This window comes from Capricornis sumatraensis, chromosome 12 (genome assembly GCF_032405125.1).
Source record: "Capricornis sumatraensis isolate serow.1 chromosome 12, serow.2, whole genome shotgun sequence".
Taxonomy (NCBI): domain Eukaryota; kingdom Metazoa; phylum Chordata; class Mammalia; order Artiodactyla; family Bovidae; genus Capricornis; species Capricornis sumatraensis.
The window spans coordinates 35,171,414-35,195,590 of record NC_091080.1 but is presented as its reverse complement, the minus strand read 5'-3'; the positions used below and the strand labels follow the sequence as shown (position 1 = coordinate 35,195,590).

At 41.6% G+C, this 24,177-nt stretch overlaps 1 protein-coding gene across 7 annotated transcripts in view; it reads right to left on the bottom strand.

The window, feature by feature from the left end:
* The window catches only part of DCLK1 (doublecortin like kinase 1), a 335,254-nt gene that overhangs the window by 290,270 nt on the left and 20,807 nt on the right, over nucleotides 1–24,177 (bottom strand). For all 7 annotated transcript variants that reach the window (XM_068984415.1, XM_068984416.1, XM_068984422.1 and 4 more), the window contains exon 2: nucleotides 21,502–21,848. In XM_068984415.1, the coding sequence (XP_068840516.1) occupies nucleotides 21,502–21,848 (347 nt within the window). The remainder of the gene's footprint in view (nucleotides 1–21,501; nucleotides 21,849–24,177) is intronic.

The window sequence follows — 24,177 nt, the reverse complement described above, 5'->3', positions numbered from 1 at the left end:
GAATATAAATTGAACAATATATGGCTGAGAACAAAATCAGTTTAAAGATGCATAATAATCAAAATCATGTTAAAGCCTGTGGTGTTCCGCTGAGTTGACAGGCCAGCCGAGAAATGGGTCATGGGGCCTGATCTCCACTAACCGCCAAAGGTGGCTGCTTGATACACACTCAGGTTATCTCTGATTCCTGTTTAAGGGGAAAAACACTTGAGCAACAGTTAGATTTCTAGTTTTGGGTGGGGGTATTTGCTGTTTCTGTTTTGTTTGTTTAGCAAGGAGGGTCTTAAGTTTCCCCACCAGGGATGGGACCTGTGGCCCTACACTCCGAGATCACAGTCTTAATCACTGGACCACCAGGGAAGTTCCTATATTTGTAGTCTTTTTTTCAAGATAATAAGACAAATGCCACCACTGGGACACACTCATGGGTATGCTAGGGGCTCGAGAATCATCAGCTGGAAGCATTCTACCATTTTGAAAATGTACTGGCCAGGCCAACATGATGAAGAAGAAGGGAGAATTTAATGCCAGGAATATGATTTTCTAAAAGTGAAAAAAAAATGAGAAGAAAAATGAAATTACCTCACATGAACTAAAAGCTCAAATTAAGGAGGTAAAAATTAAGGTGTAAAGGAAAGGAAGGAGGAGAAAAAAGGAAGTAAGGGTGATCCGAACAAGGACCGTGTGTTTGTGGCTTCCTTTGTACAGAAGCACCAGACTCTTATTCTGAGAAAGAAACCAGTGAAAGAAAGCAAATTCCCATGTCCAACTGAACTGAATAATTAATTATGCATGGGAAATGTTTTGTTAAGAACCAGAAATTTCTTTTGGTAATCAAAGGCATGAGAGGACACAGGTGGCAGAACTGACCCTCGAATCTCTCTTTCTGGGCTCAATCTTCAGGTTGCTTCAAGAAAATCACTACTAAACGCCAGGAAACTAAGAGGTCTAAAGATTTCATTTCTGTCACTTGATGAGTAAATATCAAGGATGTATAAATTCCCTTCAAAAGGACACAAGAATAAAAAGATGGAACACTGATGAGCACATAATAGAAAAAGGGAGTGTTAGCTCACCTGTGAAGTGTAACTCTCCTGGGGACAGCTTCCCTGGATCACAGCACTCATAAGAGTCTCAAAGGAGAATATGATCCCCCAGATTTAAGAGCCACTGTTAGAGTTAAAGAACCCGCCTGCCAATGCAGGAGACATAAGAGATGTGGGTTCAATCCCTGGGTCGGGAACAGCCCCTGGAGGAGGGCATGGCCACTCACTCCAGTATTCTTGCCTGGAGAATTCCACGGACAGAGGAGTCTGGTGGGCTACAGTCCATTGGGTCACAAAGAGTCAGTCATAATCAAGTGACTTAGCATGCATGTTGGAGCTAAAACAAGAAAACTTCAGTTGAAGGTCCAGGGTCCAGGGACTTCAGTGGTGGTCCAGTTATTAAGAATGCCCCTTGCAATGCAGAGGACACAGGCTCCATCCCCAACTGGGGGCTGCCGTGGGGCAACTACAGAACCTGCATGCTCCGGAACCCACACGTCACCAAGCTGCCCACATGCTGCAACTAAGACACAATGAAGCCAAAGAAATAAATACAAATACTTTTTCAAAAATAAAATATCTATTTAAAAGAGATACAGGGTTTTGATTCACTTTAAATCACTGGAATCAATACTTTTTTCCATTTTGTTATTGTTATTCTCAGTTGTCAGCTTTAGCTAAAGGAAATCATGATAAAAACCATTCACCAATATCCCTGGTGGCTCAGACGGTAAAGAATCTGCCTGCAATGCAGGGACCTGGGTTCAATCCCTGGTTGGGAAGATCCCCTGGTGAAGGAAATGGCAACCCACTTCAGTGTTCTGGCCTGGAGAATTTCATGGGCAGAGGAGCCTGGTGGGCTACAGTCCATGGGATCACAAAGAGTCAGACACAACTGAGCAACTTACATATTCGCTTTAGTATGTGAGACACCAGCCAAAATGGGGAGCTTTAAAAACTGCCAACTGGTTCCACTGGTTTTAAAAAGGGTCTTCTATACATGATTCTCAGCAAAGCATCAATCCTTGGTTTTGTGGATGAACAGATCACCAAGAAGGAGACAAGAAAGCGAGAACCGATAGCAATCTCAGCATTTCATCAGCCTCAGCACTGTGCCTAGAAAGAAGCCCACAGCTTTCAGATGGGTCTTGGCCAGGGACCAGCTTCATCTCCTCACCCCGTAAGAAGCCTCACAGAGGAAACCAAGCATTGTTTTCGGCTTAGAGATGGCCTTGAACATAAAGAAAAGGGATACACAGACATAAATAGATACAGACATAGATATAGATAATGAACACACAAATTTCTCTGGAATCCAAAAGCCAGCAGTATCTGAACACTGAATTACAAAGGCACTCAATGATGGCTCAATGCACAGTTTCCCCAGGTGCAGCTGTACTGTACAGCAGGATATTGAAATTCACAATGAAGTCCTCTTCCTTGAGAAGAAAGAAATGGATAATAATAATAATAATAATAAAAAGTCCTCAAAGATCTTGAATAGTAAAGTGATGAAAGGACAAGTGGGAAAACCGCCTTGAGAAGGGGAGAGACTACAAAATAATTGGATCTCACCCAAAAAAACAGACAAAGCACATGGAAAGCATATTTTAGCCATGAAAAAGCAAAAAGATATACAGCTTAAAATATGTTAATATAATTTGAAATCTAATCAGCCTCTAAATGGTATTTTGGACTGAAGCAGAGAAAGTACCTCCAAACGGAGCAGAGAGAAGCAGGAGTGAAGAATAGACGTCTGGGGAGCGCCCCTGGGGCATCAGAGGACGATAATTGTTATTCCATCCTGCCATGAACGTTAAATGCTTTTCCTAGTTGTCTAAGTTTGGAATTAATTCAGAAATCCCATATGTGCAGAAAGTGCAAAGACAATAAGCAGTTCACTGCGTTGAAACAGACTGAAGCATCTTCTCTGCTACAAGTTACTTATAAAACCCTCATAAGCCCCAGTGCCATTCAGCTGGAGAGGAGAACGATCATAATAAAGGCTAAAAAATGATGTATTTAGTAAGCCCATAATTGTACAAACTACTTCAAAGGTGGAAAAAAGTCTTTCCTTTAAATGCATATAGAAGGATGTGCTGTGTGGCATCACTTCAGTCATGTCCCACCATTTGTGACCTTTATGGACTGTAGTCTGCCAGGCTCCTCTGTCCATAGGATTCTCCAGGCAAGAATGCTGGAGTGGGGGTCCATGTCCTCTTCCAGGGGATCGTCCGGACCCAGGGATCGCATCTACGTCTCTTACGTCACCTGCACTGGCAGGTGGGTTCTTTACCACTAGTGCCACCTGGGAAGCCCACAGAAGGACGGGGTCAGCATTTCAAGGTTGATGCAATTAAAAAGCAGATCAAAATGGATTAAAGATCTAAATGTAAGACTAGAAACCATAAAATTCTTAAAGGAAAACATAGGCAAAACACAAATCACAGCAGGATCCTCTATGATCCACTCCCCAGAGCAATGGAAATAAAAGCAAAAAATTAAAAAATGGGACCTAATTACACTTAAAAGCTTCTTCACAATGAAGGAAACTATAAGCAACGTGAAAAGACAGCCTTCAGAATGGGAGAAAATAATAGCAAATGAAGCAATTGACAAAGAATTAATCTCAAAAATATACAGGCAACACCTGCAGCTCAATTTCAGAAAAGTAAATGACCCAATAAAAAAATGGGCCAAAGAACTAAACAGACATTTCTCCAAAGAAGACATATAGATGGCTGACAAACACATGAAAAGATGCTCAACATCACTCATTATCAGAGAAGTGCAAATCAAAACCACAATGAGGTACCATCTCACGCCGGTCAGAATGGCTGCCATCCAAAAGTCTACAAGCAATAAATGCTGGAGAGGGTGTGGAGAAAAGGGAACTCTCTTACCCTGTTGGTGGGAATGCAAACTAGTACAGCCACTATGGAGAACAGTATGGAGATTCCTTAAAAAACTGGAAATAGAACTGCCATACGACCCAGCAATCCCACTGCTGGGCATACACAGTGAGGAAACCAGAACTGAAAGAGACAGGTGTACCCCAATGTTCATCGCAGCACTGTTTATAATAGCCAGGACATGGAAGCAACCTAGATGTCCATCAGCAGATGAATGGATAAGAAAGCTGTGGTACATATACACAATGGAGTATTATTCAGCTATTAAAAAAGAACACATTTGAATCAGTTCTAATGGGGTGGATGAAACGGGAGCCTACTATACAGAGTGAAGTAAGCCAGAAAGAAAAACACCAATATAGTCTATTAACGCATATATATGGAATTCAGAAAGATGGTAACAATGACCCTATATCCAAGACAGCAAAAGAGACAGATATAAAGAACAGACTTTTGGACTCTGGGAGAAGGCGAGGGTGGGATGATTTGAGAGAACAGCATTGAAACATGTATATTACCATATGTGAAATAGATTGCAAGTCCAGGTTCAATGCATGAGATAGGGCGCTCAGGGCTGGTGCACTGGGATGACCCTGAGGGATGGGATGGGGAGGGAGGTGGGAGGGAGGTTCAGGATGGGGACACATGTACACCCATGGCAGATTCATGTCAATGTGTGGCACACAGCACTACAATATTAAAATTGTAGTGCCTCTAGTTAAAATTAATTAATTAAAAAAACATTTGCAAATATCATGAAAGAGCTAAACAACCACAACAAAAGGAGCTCAGTGATTCCCGGTCTTGGGGCCAGCGGGGAATGACTGCAGATGAGCACTAGGGAACCTTCTGTGGTGAAAGCGTCCTAATATTGGATTGTGCGATGGCTGCAGAGCTGTATAAATGTATGAAATCACTAACTGCTACACTTGAAGCAGGTACATTTTATGTATGCAAATTATGCCTTAATAAAGTTACAAACTTTTAAGTTGACATGTTTCAAAATTCAACAATACTTTCTATAAAATGGTTGCATTTCTGAGTGATTCATTCCATTAAAAATGTTTTTTTTTCTTACTTTGCTGTATAGCAGAAACTGACACAACAGTAAAAAGCAACTATACTCCAATTAAAAGAAAGAAAGGAAGAAAACCAAAAAAGAATGTTCTTCTTCCAACTGTCAGGGATGTAAATCTTTATGATCATTTTGTAAAAGAGTCTTAGGTGCTTTTTCATAGTTGGGTTGACCAGTTATTTCCCTTGTTTCAGTATCTGTGAACTGGAGATAACAATAGCGTCTACCATATAATACTGTCAATATGGTAAAAGGGAACTCTCTTAGTTAGTGCTTGGCGTAAACATTCAAGAAATGCTAGCTGCTGTTGTGTTCTTGCTGATGTTATTACCCCTGAGTTAGGGCCAATATAGAGATGATTTTATTCTCTTTTCTACAAAGTCTCACACCCAGGGACAGCTCTAACTCTTTACCTTCCTGGAAACCCAATTACTCAGCAATGCTCATGCCAACCCTTTCCAGCTGTTGCAATAGCAAATATCTTCCAACTTGTGATTCATTACACAATGCATTATCACTCATAAACTGGCACAGAGCTGGTGCTAACATTCCCGACTGGTCTGACACTTTTTCTTTGATTTGCGTTACACCAAATTATTAGGCAAAGAGGACAAAGAAAAAGTCAAATGAGCAGAATCCATTTACAGTGGAGTCATTACAGTGAGGTCCTTGCAGAGGATGGAGCGTCGGAAATAGAGACATGCATTAACTTAAATACACGGGATAAGGCTTCATTTTTCTCTCTGAAAAAAGTCATTTTAAGGCCTTGGGAAAAAAAAAAAAAAGGTGTCATTACTGTTGCTGACCCTCAAAACCACGTCAACCTTTCCTCTAGTCCTTCTCTTCATTATTTTATGCCCCCGAGTATGCACATGTGGAGTAAAAATAGCCCAAATCGGTTCTCATACATTGTGATATTCTTATAAAATCTTGGAAATAGCTCCCCTCTCACGTCAACTGAAGTAAGGAAAGGAATGGTCAGTTTACAGATCTGATTGCCAGTGCACCTCCCTGGGAAAGTGCCAGCTACTGAAACTGAGGGCTAGCTCATTTACCATTTATTTTCAAAGCTTCTAAAATATGTCACAAGCTTTGAGGACAGGGACTAATTTAAATGTAAAGCGATTTACTGGTACACTGGTACACAGAAGTAGGCTTTCAACATTATTCATATTCTCAATGTGCTAGAAGTGTTATTAATTAAAGAACAAAGTAGAACATATCTTTCGGCTATTTAAAATATAAAGCCATTGCTGCTTAAGAGTGTCTCAACAGTCATATTTCCAAACAATGCAAGGACATCCTCAAGCAAGGTTACCTGTACCAATCAACACGTACTTATGAACATACATGGAGAAGGAAATGGCAACCCACTCCAGTATCCTTGCCTGGAAAATCTCATGGACAGAGGAGCCTGGTGGGCTGTAGTCCATAGGGCTGCAAAGAGTTGGGCATGACTGAGCACACTTCCTGCTGCTGCTAAGTCACTTCAGTCGTGTCCGACTCTGTGCGACCCCAGAGACAGCAGCCCACCAGGCTCCGCGGTCCCTGGGATTCTCCAGGCAAGAACACTGGAGTGGGTTGCCATTTCCTTCTCCAATGCATGAACCTGAAGTCGCTCAGTCGTGTCCGACTCTTCACGACCCCATGGACTGCAGCCTACCAGGCTCCTCAGTCCATGGCATTTTCCAGGCAAGAGTACTGGAGTGGGGTGCCATTGCCTTCTCCGAACACTTACTATGAACATACAAGCATAAGAAAGCAAGTTTCTCTAGCAGCGAATTGAGGGGGTCCTAAAGGGATCCTTCTGCTTAGGACTCCATTGTGAGGAATTCTTCCCCCACCCCACCACCCAACAGGAGAAAACTGACATCATCCCAACTCCTGGCACAAGCCCATGCTCCATGGATGTCTGCTAATCTAACAAATCTATGAGAACATGGATATTCTCAATATGAGAGGGCATTTGAATTAAACAGTTAAAGCAGGACCATTTCAATAGAATCCACGTGAAACTCTTGCTCCAGTTTGGCAAAATCAAAAGCGACTCTGTGGATAGCCTACCCATCTAACAGACACTGGCACAGACCTCTGTTTCTATGACAACGATCAATCACGGGCACCATGCAATATAATGGGATTCGGTTCGACTTCCTCCACTTGCTCAGAGGCATCAATATACAATATCGTTAGATTTTCTCTTGTCCTATAAAATTAAATAACTGTTGCCAACTGCAAAAAAACAAAGTTTAATACAAGGACATACTTTTTAAATACACAGTGGCTGAATCTGCCAATTTGAGATGAAATGCAAACAAAGTGGAAAACATTTTTGCTATAAAAGAAAACGACGTTTCCAACCAAAAAAAAAAAAAGAACAAAAATGGCCAACATGCCCTCTTTTCCTTTCCCAGCATACCAATCCCTGAAAAGGCCTGAGAAATACACAATTTTATTTTTTCCATGGGCCATAGCATCAACCAGTGACAAAAACGAATCTGTACTGCTTCTCCGTGGCCCACTTATTTCCAGAGCTTATTATTTTCTTTCCCCATTTGGAGCTTTAACTCCAGAGATAAGAGTTGACCTTCCCGTTCAAAAGTTTCCTGATGATGGGCTCCCTAGATGTTGTGCGGCTATTCGCAGAGCCACGTCTGCCCTAAGTGGTGTGCAGTCAAGGGCAGCTGACAGATAAATTAAGTAAAATATGTCTCCCCAGTCTCTTGGCCTCCCAGGCTGCATTGGAAGAAAATGACTCCAGTTCTGATTACTAGGTGAGCACTTCACACCAGCTTACCCCATCCACTGTGGTGGTTCTCAACAGCTGGGTCTGTGATACCAAAGACCCTTGGCCACTAAATTCCTAGGTATGCTAGCTAGAAATTATTTCCAAAAGTTGTCCCTCCATTTCCGGCATGCATTAAAAATGTCCCTGTATTCTTCTGGACATTTTCCATATTGAGAAATTTCTCATGTGTAGGGACTCACCCTGACATCACTTAATGACTTCCAAGCATCCCCATGGAAGCTATTCAGAAGGACCATGAGGAAAATATTAAATGTGTTCAACCCATGAAGAGAAGCACACATATGGACTCTGCAGCAACCATGTACATTAAACCCTCCATCAGGATCTGCATTTCCACAGTGATCATTCAGTCTCCCCTGCATCTCTTAACTTTCATTTATTCTCCAAACAGGAAGTCATCCATCGTCCACACACAGGCAGGCAGCCCACCGAGGCCAGACTGCAGGGGGCACTCACTTCACAAATGGACTGGCTGCTACCCAGAACTCTGCTGATGGCAATCATACCTTGCCACCTGATGTTAATACTGACACTGAGAGGATGCAAATAAAACTGCTAAGTCAGCTAAAATGAGTGTCCATCTACTGAGTAATAGCCTGGGTTTTTCAGCTTTAGGTCTTCAGATTCGGATGCTTTGTTCATACTGTCCGGTCACCTGAGCCATGTCCTTCCAGCTTTCATGTGAACGTGAGTCCCATGAGGATACTGTTTCGATTCAGCAGTAGGTCTTGGATGGGGCCTGAGTGTTTGCATTTCTACAGGCTCTCTGGTGGCATTGCTGCTGCCATCCTCTAAACACTCCTGGTAACAAGGTTTTAAAGAACACAAGCAACACCAGTGACGTGGGTTCGATCCCCGGGTCAGATCCCCTGGAGGAGGTATGGCACCCCACTCCAGTTTCTTGCCTGGAGAACCCCATGGCCAGAGGAGGCTGGCGGGGTCACAAAGAGTAGGACATGACTGAGTGACTGACACATGGGGCATACAACTGAGGAGACAGAAGGACTCTCTACAGCCTGTTCTTTTGTATAACTAGTTACTAGCTCCCACAGTATTACTGTGAAACACCATCAGTCTCCCCTCTCTCTTTTTTTTTTTTTTCAAGATAATGCTTACCTTTGAATTGTTTTCTTTCTAGGAGACTTATTTTAAATAAAACATTGATTTTATCTTTCTACCTTGCTAAAATAAGTTTAGTTTATGGTTTTCCAAGGAGAGAAAAAGAGAGAATAGGAAGATCTCTCATAGGGACACTCTTAGTCCTATAATTATGTGATTCTATGTACCAGAATGTGAGCCATGAGCTAAAATCAAGAAACATCATTTCATAAACATTAAGCATCTAATAAGGGTAGCATGCTGCAGTCCACGGGGTCGCAAAGAGTTGGACATGACTGAGCGACTGAACTGCAACTAAAAGGGTGGCACTGTCTCCTTTCTCCAGGACGCTCTGGTCTCACCCAAGCTCAGATCTGTAACACAAGCAGATGGAACACAGGCAGAGAATTTCTGGTGTTGTTCCCTCAGGTAGACACTCGTAAAGGATCCTGGTGACTGAGCTCCAACTGACCTAAAAAGCCTGAATGATCTCATATTTATGAAACAACAGGACACTTTTTTTAATCAGACAGGTTTTGAAATGTGATGATAAGTTTTTTTCCAAGAAGTGTCTAGGCAGGGCGGCTGGATTCTGAGATACTTTAACCTCCAATGACCAATTACACTGAACAACAACTCCAGAGTCACGACTCCACAGAATGTCTGCCTCTCAGTCTGACTTTGGAACCCTGTAACTCGGCCGTAAGTCAGAACCCAGCTGGGAGATGGTCTGCTGATGAATTACCAGAGAAGAAAGCACCGTGGAGAACTCGCCTTCCAAGGATCTTACACTGGGCAAGAAAATACCACAGTTAGAGGAGGAACGGGTTCAAGACACCTTCTCACATGAATGTACACAAATGAAAGACACCAAATTGGATTTGGGGTAGGAACTGAATTATATTTTAAGGAAAAAGCAAAAATCACGACAAATTCTCAACAAGAGCCATCTCGTCAATGAGACTGTAGGTCGTTTTAATTTATCTTAATATTTTCCCACTTGCTCCAAAATTCTTTACAACAATCGTACCTTGATCTTACCATGGAAAAAAGCCAATTAGAACATAAATCTCCCATCTGTCCTTTTGTTTCCATGGCATTTGTTTACAACACAGTTCATATTTAAAATCAGATTTTTAAAGTTCCATTTAATTTCTGAAACTGTCTCCTTTTATTTAATTTAGTTTCCAGGATTTAAACTAATCAGAAAAATCTGCTGCGACATATTGTACTCAGCCCCGCGAATGCCCTTGAACACTGCAGGTTTGCGTCTGTGCAGTAATTGGGCCAGATGCTCTTCAAGCCAGTCTCTTATTGGCCTATCACCAACTTTGAAATCCACAGAATGTATTGATTAGCTCTTCTCTTTATGCTCTGGATGGACAAGGCGATGTCAGGAAGATTTCAAGCAATTTTCCAGACTCAGACGGTGAAAATTTTTGAGCAGAGTATCTATTGTTTCCCCATGTAATAAAAGTCCTTTCAATAGAGAAAATGCTCTAAAATTAGCAGATGAGTTTTTGTCTAATTATCCTAGAGTCTTTAATGATGCAGGTGTCGGAGCTAGAAAACAAGAGCCGTGATGAGCCCCTTACAATCTGTGGTTTCAGTGCAGACGGCAGCACCAACCTTGAGTGCTAAACAGAAGCACAGCCCGGGTGAGTGATCAGGTCCTAAATGGCCAGGATCTGTGCCCTGCAGAACACTGGATGCAATGAGCTAACACCAAAGGGGTATGTCATGGCAAACTGGCCAAAGGTCTAGTCATTCAGTCATTTCTTGAACAAGCATTTACCAGGGCAGGCCCTAGAGATTCAGAGGCTGACAGGGCACCTTCCCTACCCTCATCCTATAAGTTCTGAAATGAGAGGTGGGCACCTCAACTGCCAACAGGACAGTGTCATCAAGAATTGTGGAGCTGTCTACAATGGACTGATGGAGCCCCTGGAGAGGGAGCTGTCAGTTCTACATGGCGAAATCAGGAAATGTTTAGACAAGGCCACCTTTGAAATAATCTTGAGAAATAATCAGGTTCTTGCTTTTCAGAGCTGTGGTGATGATTCAATGTGATGGACAGACATGCAACAAGTAGCCCATGGCACTGGGCATGGGGAAGGTGTTCAGCCAATGACAGCAATAATAATGTAAATATTACTGCATGAGTGTAGTGGTTTGTAAGTTTAATAACGCACAATTAAAAAGAAAGGGAAGAATATAATATCTAGGCTACACTCACAATTGATTGACAATAAATGGAAGGATAAAAATAGAACAGTTAGCAGTTTAGTTACAGCACAAATAATGGAAACAATGCAAAATCATCAATTCTACATCAACAATATTATACAACTGTAAGTGTCCTGTGCTTTTAAGAAAGCCTGGAATTTGAAGATAGCAGGCAGAAGGGCTAAATATTAATAGTTATATAGGACTTACCTTATGTCAAGCTAGGGCTTTATATATTAATACCTATTTCTCAATTATCCCACCAATATTATGAGGCATGCTGTTTTTATTGCCATTTTAAAGAGCAAATTGAGATTCTGAGAGTTTCATTGACTTGACAAAGGACACACAGGTAATGCATGGTAAAGTCAGGATTGGATCTTACAAGCATCTCAATTCAAATTCTATGCTCTTTTCTTTATATTGGGTTGACCAAAAAGTTCCTTATGTTTTCATCCATAACATGGCTTTAGCAGCACTTGTGAAGTGAAAGTGTTAGTCATTCAGTAGTGTCCAACTCTTTGCAAACCCCGTGGACTACGGCCCCCCCAGGCTCCTCTGTCCATGGAATTAATTCTCTCCAGGCAAGAAGACTGGAGTGGGTCTCCATTTCCTCCTCCAGGGGATCTCCCCAACCCAGGGGTCAAATCTGGGTCTCCCACACTGCAGGCAGGCGGACTCTTTACTATCTGAGCTACCAGGGAAGCTTAGTTGTCTTTAACTTCACTCAAAACAATTTTTTAGATTGTACTATGGCAGCTGTCATATAGGCATGCATTTTAAAAAATATTATCAGAATTGGTGAATTTTTGCGTAGCCATTTGAATATTGAAGATGGAAGAAAAAAGCAACATTTTCAGCATATCATGCTTTATTATTTTAAGAAAGGTAAAAACGCAACTGAAATGCAAAAAGATTTGTGCAGTGTCTGGAGAAGATGCTGTGACTGATGAACATGTCAAAAGTGGTTGGCCAAGTTTCTTGCTGGAGATTTCTCGATGGACGATGCTCCAGTTGCATAGACCAGTGGAATTTGACGACAATCCAATTGAGACATTAAATTAGAACAATCAACGTTATACTATGTGGGAGATAGCCAATATACTCAAAATATCCAAATCAAGCACAGAAAATCACTTGCATCAGCTTGGGTATGTTAATCTCTTTGATATTTTGGTTCCACATAAGTTAAGCAGAAAAAAAAAAAACGTATTTTGCATGTGATATTCTCTACTGAAATGTAACAAGAATGTTCTGTTTTAAAAACAAATTGTGATGGGCAATGAAAAGTGTAAACTGTACAATAACATGGAATGGAAGAGATGGTGGGGCAAGCAAAATGAACCACCAACAACCACACCAAAGGCCATCCAGAAAAGACGATGTTGTGCATAGGGTGGACTGGAAGAGAGTCCTGTAACACGAGCTCCTTCTAGAAAAACCAAAGGATTCATTCCAACAAGTACCGCTCCCAATTAGCCTAACTGAAAGCAGCACTCAATGAAAAGCGTCTGGAATTAGTCAACAAAAAATGCATAATCTCCCATCAGGATAACCAAGACCGCATGTTTCTTTGACAACCAGGCAAAAACTGTCACAGCTTGGCTGGGAAGTTCTGATTCTTCCACCATATTCACCAGACATTGCACCTTTGGATTTCCACTTATTTCGGTCTTTACAGAATTCTCTTATATGGAAAAAAATTCAATTCCCTGGAAGACTGTAAAAAGGAACCTGGAACAGGTCTTTGCTCAAAAAGATAAAAAGTTTTGGGAAGATGGAATTAAGAAGTAGTCTGAAAAATGGCAGAAGGTAGTGGAACAAAATGGTGAATACGTTGTTCCATAAAGTTCTTGGTGAAAATGAAAAATGTGTTTTTATTTTTACTTAAAAACCAAAGGAACTTTTTGGCCAACACCATGGAGCATCTTCATGTGAACAGACACATTTACAAAGGTAGATATAATAAGTAATTATTATTAAAGGGTAATTTTATTTCTTAAAGCAAGTTTTTCTTTGTTGTTTATTTCTCAAATATTTATTTATTCATTTATTTGGCAGCACCAGGTCCTAGCCGTGGCCTGTGGGACCGTTTTTAGTTGCAGTGTTCGAGCTCTCAATTGTGGCATGTGGGATCTAGTTATCTGACCAAGGATGGAATCTGGGCCCCCTGTACAGAGTTGTAGGTCCTGGACCACCAGGGAAGTCCCTAAAGGGTAATTTTAAATAATGAGTTCCCTCATCACATTCAAAATGTAATTGTTTTCCAAAAACAAAAAACAATTTACCTTTAGCTTTTTGGGGTTATAAACTACCACTAGTGGAGTACCTAAGGCAATGCTAACCTTGTCACACATTATTTCATTTAATCCTCACAATAACTTATACAGCAGGCATTACCATCAGTCCCGTTATGCAGATGAGAAAACGGAGGAGTATCAGAGAATTAAACTTCCCAGTGGGAGGGCATATTTCACTGTGACCAGCAGTACAAGGCAGACCTGACCACAAGACGGTCAGTTTAGAACTGTGTGTTTGATATGAGTCTATAAAAACTAATGTTTCTCTTCTATATTATATCACTGCATATATCTACACTTACATGACATATGCAATATGCAAGCAAATTCCCTTATTACAAGTAAATTCAATATATACTACAGGATTTTTAACTAACCACTTAAGTTTCTCATCTAGGCCTGGAAGGAAGGTTTCCAAGCCTGCATGAGAAACTGGATCAAGCTGGATTTTTCAGACTGAAATCTGAGCTCAGGCCCAGCTGATGTGAAAATCCAAGTGCCTTCCCTCATTCCAACATGCTCCCTCAGGGCTGAGGAAGCTCACTGGCCAACTCAGACTCCCAGACATTGCAAAAGCAGAAGTCAGCATAGGTGATCCCAAAGGCCCCCTCCCCGACTTGCCAAAGTGCCCCCAACATGCCCAGCACCCCCACGGGAGGGAGGGCTTCAGCACATCTTCAGTTCAACAGGGGGCCACTGGGGAACTGGAATTCATTTGACAGCAAACTGGAATTCCATTTCCAGAAAACTGACTTTTGCCCAGACCAACTGAAGCCTTAAAATATACACCACAGCAGGCACCCGTAATTAATTACACCATCAGAGCAGCTAAGAATGGAAGACAAGGACTTAACTCTTTCCAACTTGGGGGAACTAAAAGCTACACAAGGAGAGATGTAGCTTATAAATCCTGTAAAGTAAGTGAAGTCCAAATCACTCAGTCGTGTCTGACTCTTGCAAACCCATGGACTGCAGCCCGCCAGGCTCCTCTGTCCATGGGATTCTCCAGGCAAGAGCACTGGAAAATCAACAAAAGGTATGGAGCCTAAAACAGCACACTCCATTCTGGACACTTTAATTCCCTAATGAAGTGTCACAGTGATTCTTAAGCTCCTTCTTCTGTGAAAACAGTTAAGATTTTCCAGCAGTTCAGACCTCTGCCAAGTCATAAGGATGTCTCAATGCGTGCTCTGACTTTTTACAGGAAATTTTAATTTGACATTGTAATAAGCTAAAATATTTGTATCAACTGGTTTTTTTTTAACATCATTTGTGGAAACAAAATACTAAAAGGTATTACATTTACTTTCATGCCACAGATGGCATCTTTCCTGGTGGTTCAGATGGTAAAGCATCTGCCTACAATGCGGGAGACCTGGGTTTCATCCCTGGGATGGGAAGATCCCCTGGAGAAGGAAATGGCAAACCACTCCAGAACTCTTGCCTGGAAAATCCCATGGACAGAGGAGCCTGGCAGGCTACAGTCCATGAGGTCGCAAAGAGTCGGACACGACTGAGCAACTTCGCTTTCATACCACAGATAATATACCAAATCATAACAGTAAAAAAATCTATATATCAAGGATGAGGGTTTAAATATGCTTAAGAAACTTAGAGCTGTCACAGAAGTTTTAACTTAGAAGAAAAAAAAAGTTGCTATTATAAACAACACCAGATGAATCTGTTTCCAGTCCAACCAAATCCTTTCACATCCTAAATTTGTTGCTTTTCATTCAGAAACTTTTGGTTTTCACATCTTCTAGGCTCATTAGATGCTACAGCCAAGGTCAGATGTGGTAATAATGTATACCGCTTTTTTTACTAATGACTTGTACAGAGAAAAACTATTCTAAGTCTCTAAACTCAAGAATGAATCAAATATTTTTTCCTTCAGATTAGAATTAGGTATTAAAAACCAAAAGGAAAAAAAAAAACCAAAGACCACTTTGGAATTTCTAACTGATCGATTCTTATTGATGATATTACCATTTCCTGAATGCCAATAAACTCATATACTAACTACCTAAAATAAATGCAGTGAATATTATGACTTTATAAGCATCTTTGGGGCTTTACATTTGTAGCAGGTGAGGGGATAAATGATCAAAAGATGCAGAAAAGACACATTATTGACAGCAACTGGGATTTCCTTTACAAGGCTTTGGGTAGAATACTTGGGTCCACCCTGACCCCAGTCAATTCATACATTGAAATTTAACCACTAAGGTGATTCAACTGGGAGGGGAAATGCTTGGGGAGGTGATTAGGTCCTGTGGCAGAAACCCTCATGAACTGGGTCAGCACCCTTTTATGAAAGGGCCCCACAGAGCTCTCAGCCCCTTTAAAACATATGAGAGCACTGCAAAACCAGAAAAGTAGCTCCTATCAGAACAAACATGCTGGCACCTTGACACTGGACTTTCAGCCTGCAAGACTGGGAGAAATAGACTTCTTCTGTATAGAAGCCATCCAGTCCGTGGCATCCGGTTATCACAGCCCTAACGGACTAACAGAGGAGCTACGATGTCTGCTCTCAGCTTACCATCTAAACCGGTTTATGAGCACCTCTGCTTCAGCTGTTGGTCCAGTGTTTTCCATATTAGGAGAAAAATAAGTTATTTGCTCACTCCAGCAATGGCGGATTTTACAAAGTGCATGACCTATGTGAAATGCCTATAAGATAAAAATACAATATCCCTGAGTAAATTTTTCCTCTGATACTAAATTATATTGCTATTCTATGTAGATCTTCAATGTCAAAGAGTAGATAAGACGGGAATGTGCATATATCTCCTACTTAAAGAGCAATCTGGTTTCTCATGACCATATTTCAGTGGGGAGAGGAGATCACTGGGAAGAGCCTTATCTATGATCTGTACAGGATAAATTGCTGCTTAGGCACTAGCTGTTCTAAGCCTCTCAGTTGTTTACGTTTCTAAGCCAGAATCCAGTAATCACAGATGTCGAAGACTTAGCAGTTCAAGACAGCCTGATTAGCTGTTCCAAGACAGGAATCAGGAGACATGCAAGTGCATCTTTTCAGCAAAGCGTGTACGTTTCGGGCTTATTTTAATCACCTAAAAATTAGTCACACTTCAAACGACCTCTGGCTTCCCACTTGGTGCTAGCAGTAAAGAACCCGCCTGCCAATCCAGGTGACATAAGAGACACGGGTTCAGTCTCTGGGTTGGGAAGATCCCCTGGGGGAGGGCATGGCAACACACTCCAGGATTCTTGCCTGGAGAATCCCATGGACAGAGGAGCCTGGCAGGCTACAGTTCCATCTGGTCACAAAGAGTCAGACACAACTGAAGCAACCTAGCACACAACACACAAATGACCTCTGGAAGTAGCTGCCCAGCAGGGTGAGAGAATAACCCACAGAAGAATCCCAACATCCAGACCCTGCAAGACTCTTGCAGCCTGCACAGCCTCCCTTGAATATGGAGAAAAGGGATGTGATTTTAACCTTCAACTAGAAAATGCCCTCCGTCCTTCTTTGGGAGCCCTTAATCAGTGCCCAGATAAATAAGGCATGACTGAAAGTAAGATGCAACACCATCTCTGACCTCCCCAGCTATGCCAGAAAAAGTGCCTGATCACCTGGTTAGCAGAGACCCCCTAAAAGGTGTGTGGAGGGGGTGGCGAGGTTGTGGGGACCTTTAATTGGAGCTTCTACGCCTCTGGATAAAGAATGGAGCTGAAATAATTAGAAAAAGTTCACTCACAAACAGGCTGCTCGTGAACCACAACAGCCATCCAGGGAAACTGCAGCTTTCTGCAGAATGCCTTCTACACAGGACAGCATTTCCAATATGCTGATCTCCTGATCTCAGCCAAGAAACCTCATAAAAGCACTGCACAGTGAACTCATGAAAAATGAAAGCGTAAGTCTCACAGCTGTTTTCGACTCTTTACATCCCCATAGACTGTAGCCCCATCAGGCTCCTCCATCCATGGAACTCTCCAGGCAAGAATACTGGTATGGGTAGCCATTCCCTTCTCCGGGGGATCTTCCCAACCCAGGGATCGAACCCCGGTCTCCTGCATTGTAGGCAGATTCTTTACTGTCTGAGCCAATGAACTCATAGGCTAGGGCTTAAAGCAAAGCCAAGAGGCTGATGTGCAAGGAGATCAAGTGAGAAGGCCATGTGGTCCACACCTGTCAGTGCCCATCCCTGAGCCGGCACGGGCTCCCCCGTTCCACAGTCAGAAATCCCAGAGTCCCCAGTTTCCTTCCCACAAATTCACTTGCAGGCTGCCTGACGGCAATCTGAAAAGCCGTTCCTGCTTGTGTATCTTCCCCTCTACCCATTATCCAAAGCACTCAAAGTATTAATTATTTAAACAATTCTATTTCCTTGCTACAAAAAAAAAAGAAAAAAAAACCTTTAAAAGCTTTACTGGGCATTGGGTTTTGATACAAAACCCAATACTATTTAAAAAAAAGGCAGACAAGCGATCTTAAGGGTGATGCCCCATGGACAGCATGTGGTCCCCAATGCCACGGTGGGCAGGATGAGACCCTGGCAGCACAGGGTGCCACCCTACTGTGTCAGAGTGTCACGTCACAGGAAGGCTTGGAGGGAAGTGCTTTTTTTCTCAGAGGCTTATCAAGCCTTGGTCACAGCCTTGGCTGTTAAAGAATCCCTCCCACAAAGGGAGGGGGGAGATCTGCTTGCGGGGGCAGATTCTCTTTTGAACAAAAAAGATTCTAAAGACTCCTAGGGTCCATAAGGAAGGAAGCTTTGTTCCTACTGGGAACCCAAGCACAAAGTCTTTATACTCTTTCACTCTTTCCACTTTATCATCCGATTCCTTTGCAGCTTTTCACTGCTCCTGCTTTGAAGAGAACATGCCTCAACAGAGGCAAGGCCACAATGGTGACCGGAATCAGCCCTGCGAGAAAAGAGCTAGATACGACAGTCAGCAGGACGACTGAAGCGGGGAAAATTCGTAACAGAAAACTTTCAGATGATATCCCTTGTACAGATTACTCACTTGGAAATTCATTTTCAGTACACTTGCATCTCTGGTTTTACTATCATCTGCTGTGCTTCAGTGGCCATGAGGGCAAGCTCTGGAGAGAAACTAGTTCAAATCCCAGCTCTACCATTTATATCTGTCCGGTCTTGGACCTGTTTTTTATTAACAAGTTTTGTGCCTTAATGGCCTAATCTGTTAAATGGGGATAATAACTGAGTTGTTAGCAGTAAACATGCCAAATGCATACAAAGCATTTAGAACAATGTTCAATAAAACTAGGGTTGCTATTCTGATGGGCTTCCCAGGTGGCCCAGTGGGAAAGAATCCACCTGCAATGCAGGAGATGTGGGTTTGAATCCTGGGTCGGGAAGATTCCCCTGGAGAAGGAACTGGCAACTTACTTCACTATTCTCTCCTGGAAAATCTCATGGACAGGAGCCTGGAGGGCTACAGTCCACAGGGTTGCAAAGAGTTGGACATGACTGAGCATGCATATATGTTATTACTATAGTTCAAAACAGCTTTCACTTATTTATCAGAGTTGATCCCACCAGCACTCTGTGAAACAGAGGTGATCCTTTTATCCATGTTTCACTGATGAATATAGTGAGGCTGAGTTAAGCGATTTGCTAAAAAATCTGTGGCTGAACCAGGATTTGAATTCTGGTCTTTTAACATTAAACTTTGGATTCTTTCCCATTATTTACATGTAAACTACAGCAAAAACTGAAACCCAGCAGGACCCAGCAGGGCCTTCCAGGAAGAGACTCCCATGTCCCCTCCCTCTTGCTTTTAGAAAAGCTTTAGTCTCTTAGGTCTTCCCCAAGTTTCCAAACAGAATTTAATCAGAGAAGTGACAAAACGCAGAAACAAAGGAAAGCAGTCATGCAAGACAAAAGAAGAATAATTTAGCCGTAAAACAATGTCATAAACCTTTAATCCCTCTTCAAAGACTATAGATAATATCCTAAACCATATTCCTGAGTTGGTTTGCAGACACTAAAGATCCCACCTAATTGAAGAAGTTACCTGCAAACTTACCACCAGCACATAGACCCCAGACCAATTGCAACCAGAAAGTTGATGACATTAGCTTCCAAAATACCAACTTGTTACTTACCACCAACCAATTAGAGGGGTGTACAGGAGCTGATCACACACCCTGAGAACCTCTCCCTTACTTTGCCTTTAAAAACACTTCCCTAAAAGCCATGAGGGCATTGGGGTCTTTTGAGCATGAGCTGCCTATTCTCCTCGCTTTGCCCTGAAATAAACGCTACGCTTCCCTTCACCACAAGCTGGTGTCAGTAGATCGTCTTTGCTTCACATCAGGAGATCAGACCTACATGTGGTGCATTAACAAAATAGCTATTACAAAATACAGACACCAGATAAAAAATCCTAAAAAGATGAAGGCTAATGAGAACATCATGATATCTCTTCTAGGAATTCATTCTTGGAATAAACGCTCAGTTGATGGCAAAATTTAGCATAAATAATTAAAGCTGATTTTCTTGACTCAGTGTGTAACAAATTGGAACCCAAAAGTTCTGAAGCGGGAGGAGAGGAGAAAGATTTATCAGTTATGTATTCTTTGTTGTAAATTTTATTTTTATGAAAACAGGTAAACTCCAATGTTGAAAAAAATCACCAAAATGCAGATCTTCAAGACAGCTGAGTAATTCATTACAAAGGGAAGGGATTAAGTGTTTAAATGTGAACCTTGCCATCTTACTGCTGCTGTAATTTACAAGGTAGCCACGGACTTCTTGATCCCTGATATATGGTGACATTCAGGCTACACCCACCTAGATCTAGACGACTGGAGATTTTCTAAGATTCCTTACCCACATGACACGTGGGGTAAGTTTTATGAGACAAGCAGAAGACTGGTGCATATAAATGAACAACTGGCAGATCTTCCTTTTTCTCCTAATGAATTTATAATTTAGAGCATTTGAATGGATCCCTAGGGGAGTAATTTTTTCATGACTAACACTCTCTAGTATTTGCATCTATTTCTAATTCATCAAGTTTGAATGTGTTCGCCTTCAAGAACTTGGAAGAGTCTATTTAATAAGATCAATCTTTTAATTTATGAATCTAGTTTTGACTTTTACTATGTACTCTTTATACAAATCATTTTAATTATATCTCAATTTATAAAATGCATGTGGACAGATCCATGATAAAAACTAAATTTCAAGTAAAGATAGCTTACTGAAAATTGTAATCCGAAACAAAAAGACACTGGTAAACTTTGAACGATCAACAAATTTCTCTGTGTGTATGTCATATATCAGTGTTCTTTATTCAGCTCACCATCACGGTTCTGTTAAATCCTTGCAAAAGTCCACACAAGCCTTCATTTAAGTTCATCTGAACAATGCACATTAACATGTCCATTCACCCAAAGTGACCGATGTACATTCCACAGCTAAAGAAACCCCTCTTTCATTTGAATCCAGAAAGTATGTTTTCAATAAAAGATGTATAATATTCTAGAAATATGCCTCTTAAGAGCCATCCAGATGGAAATATTTCATTCCTTAGATATGTACCCAGAAATATATAAACTGTAAATAAATCTTGCTTATGAACATTACTGAAACATAAAACTATGAAATATCATTGAGGTCACAGAAAGGACTTGGGTTTTTCTCTACTGGTCAGAGTTCACCTCCACACTTCAGTCCTACTCGCAGTGATGATAAAGACATGACTACACACCGAACTGAACACAGATGGCTGAGAAAGCACCAGCAGGTTAAGCAATTAATAATAGGAAAAGTAGAAATCTCTGAGTAACCATTTAAGCTTCGGAGGTCTATATTTGTACTTGATTACTAAGGTAATCCTGTGTTAACTCTATCCTTGAACTGGCTGGAGGACAACAGCTATGTATCTGCTGACCAGATGACTCAAGCCCATCAATATCAGTAGAATGTACATCTCAGGTCCCCACTCGATGCCACAGAAACCCCCCAACTCCCTGGTTCTTGTGCATAAAGTCAAGGCCATACCACTGTCGCCCCCCACCACCACTTACCTGCTTCCCATCCAGGGTGTAGAGACGTTTCACGACTCCCGAGTCCAGCTTGATGGCGTCAGTGATGTCGGTAAGAACCTGCTCAAAGGAGTGAGCGGTCTTCTTGTTGAGGAGAATCCGGACGGCTTTCCGTGGCTTCACCCCACTTCTGATGATGGTGACCAGCTTGGGCCGAATGAAATCCTTATTCTCCCGCACCTCCGAAGGGCTCCCTTTGGCAGTGGCCAGAGAGGACACCGCCCGCGAAGCCGAGGTGGTCTTGACATTCACCGACCAGTTGGGGTTCACGTTCTTGGTGTATTCCAGCTTCTTGAAGGGTTCGATTGAGCCACACACATAACTCTCTCCTAAGGAGGAGAGGGACATATTGAAATTTACACTCAGCTAAACTCTTTCCCTTTGTCCCACTCTCTGAATTTTCCTGCTCTCTTGATACTTGGAAGTGATCATGACTTGTGACTTTTTAAACAATGGGAGCATGATTAATAATTAATGAAAAAGGATTTCTGACTTCTAATCTAGCTCTGTCAGCAACAGATTGGTATTCAAGGGGGGAGAAATTATCTTTTCTCCCTCTCTTCATCTTCATTTTGGTGACAGAAATATCGATGTTGAATAGCCCTTGGAGACACATGAAATTGAATTCAAGATAGAAAGTATTTGGGGGGATTTAGGTAAATTTATATTAGGAGAAAGCGTCAAAATCAGAGGAACCGACATTTGCCACCTGAGATCATTTAAAAACAGAAAATGGATCAGAAAACTGCTTCTAAAAATAGCTGTGTAATTTATAAGTTTGATGGGAGTGTTTGCTTAACATTTTGTAAAGTTAAGTAAAATTCCAATAACAAGCAGAACATCTCCATTCCTTTTCTTCCATCTTCACAGAGCCATGCGCAGTGATCCACACACATGTCATACTTGTTTACAGATAAAACATTTTGAGGGTGGTCAACATACAAGCTTTATAAAGTGATTTTAAAATAATTATAGAAGATGAAAAAGATCTGAGGATCTAACGTACAGCATGGTGACTGCACTTGATAACACTTTGCAAACCCACGGACTATAGAGTCCATGGAATTCTCCAGGCCAGAATACTGGAGTGGGTAGCCGTTCCCTTCTCCAGGGGATTTTCCCAGCCCGGGGATCGAACCCAGGTCTCCTGCACTGCAGGTGGATTCTTTAGCAGCCAAGGCACCAGGAAAGCTCAAGAACACTGGAGTGGGTAGCCGATTCTTCCTCCAACGGATCTTCCTGACCCAGGAATCGAATCGGGGTCTCCTGCATTATGGGTGGATTTTTTACCAGGTGAGCTACCAGGGAAGCCTCAACACCGTATAATACAATCAAAATTCAATAAGAGAACAGAACTTCAAAGTTCACACTAAGAAAAATATTTTAGGTGACGAATGTGTCAATTAGATAGGAGGAATCCTTCATATATATATATATACACACACACACACATATATCAATTATATATATACACACACACATGTGTAAAACTGTCATAAGGTACACTGTATATATCTTACAATTTTGTCAATCATAACCCAACAAAGCTGAAAAAATAAATGTATAAAGTTAAATTTTTATTAAAAATTATTCCTTAACAGAGACTCATTTAATGAAGATACTCAAACTTTTTTTTTTTTTTTGGCAGGGTTTTCTACTGCCTTGTTTGCTAATATATACACAGCACACAGGACAGACCAGTGCCTGGCACCTTGGGGTACCCGATGTTTGTTTAATGAATAAAAGAACTATGGACACTCAGACTATTAAATAGATATGGATCACATAAAAAGTTAACACATATACCAAGCAATGACCAATTATAAAATGACTAATTCTACATGTATTTTCATAAACTTAGGTCAAAGCATTTTGAAATTAAAATGGCCTTTTTTCTGGGTAAGTCTTTGTACCTGGGAATATGTAAAAATGCTAAAAAGCCTTCCTAATTGCAGGTAAAGTAAGCTAGGACTAATCCTACACAGCCCATTTACTTTTATCTAAATCCTTGTCCTATTTTTAAATTAACAGTGCAAGCATCCAAGGCCATGGAATAGGTATTCACATAAAAATAACTGAACCAGTGTTTCAAAAATAGAAAAGCACAATTATGCACGTTATCAAACATTTACTTTGCTCCAATATGTGTTTATGCATTATGTCTCACTAGTAGTGGTACAAATAGTACAAATTTAGTAAACCACGTTTCTAGCCACTGAGCATTGGAGAAGGCAATGGCAACCCACTCCAGCGTTCTTGCCTGGATAATCCCAGGGACGGGGGAGCCTGGTGGGCTGCAGTCCATGGGGTCACTAAGAGTCAGACATGACTGAAGCAACTTCACTTTCACTTTTCACTTTCATGTATTGGAGAAGGAAATGGCAACCCCCTCCAGTGTTCTTGCCTGGAGAATCTCAGGGCCGGGGGAGCCTGGGGGGCTGCTGTCTCTGGGGTTGCACAGAGTCGGACACAACTGAAGCGACTTAGCAGCAGCAGCAGCAGTCACTGAGTCGATTGTTACTGGCTCCAACTATGCTCTTCTCAAAATCTATGTGGATATCATGGAGAAGGAGATGGCAAACCAGTCCAGTATTCTTTCCTGGGAAATCTCATGAACAGAGGAACCTGGCTGACTACAGTTCATGGGGGCACAAAGAG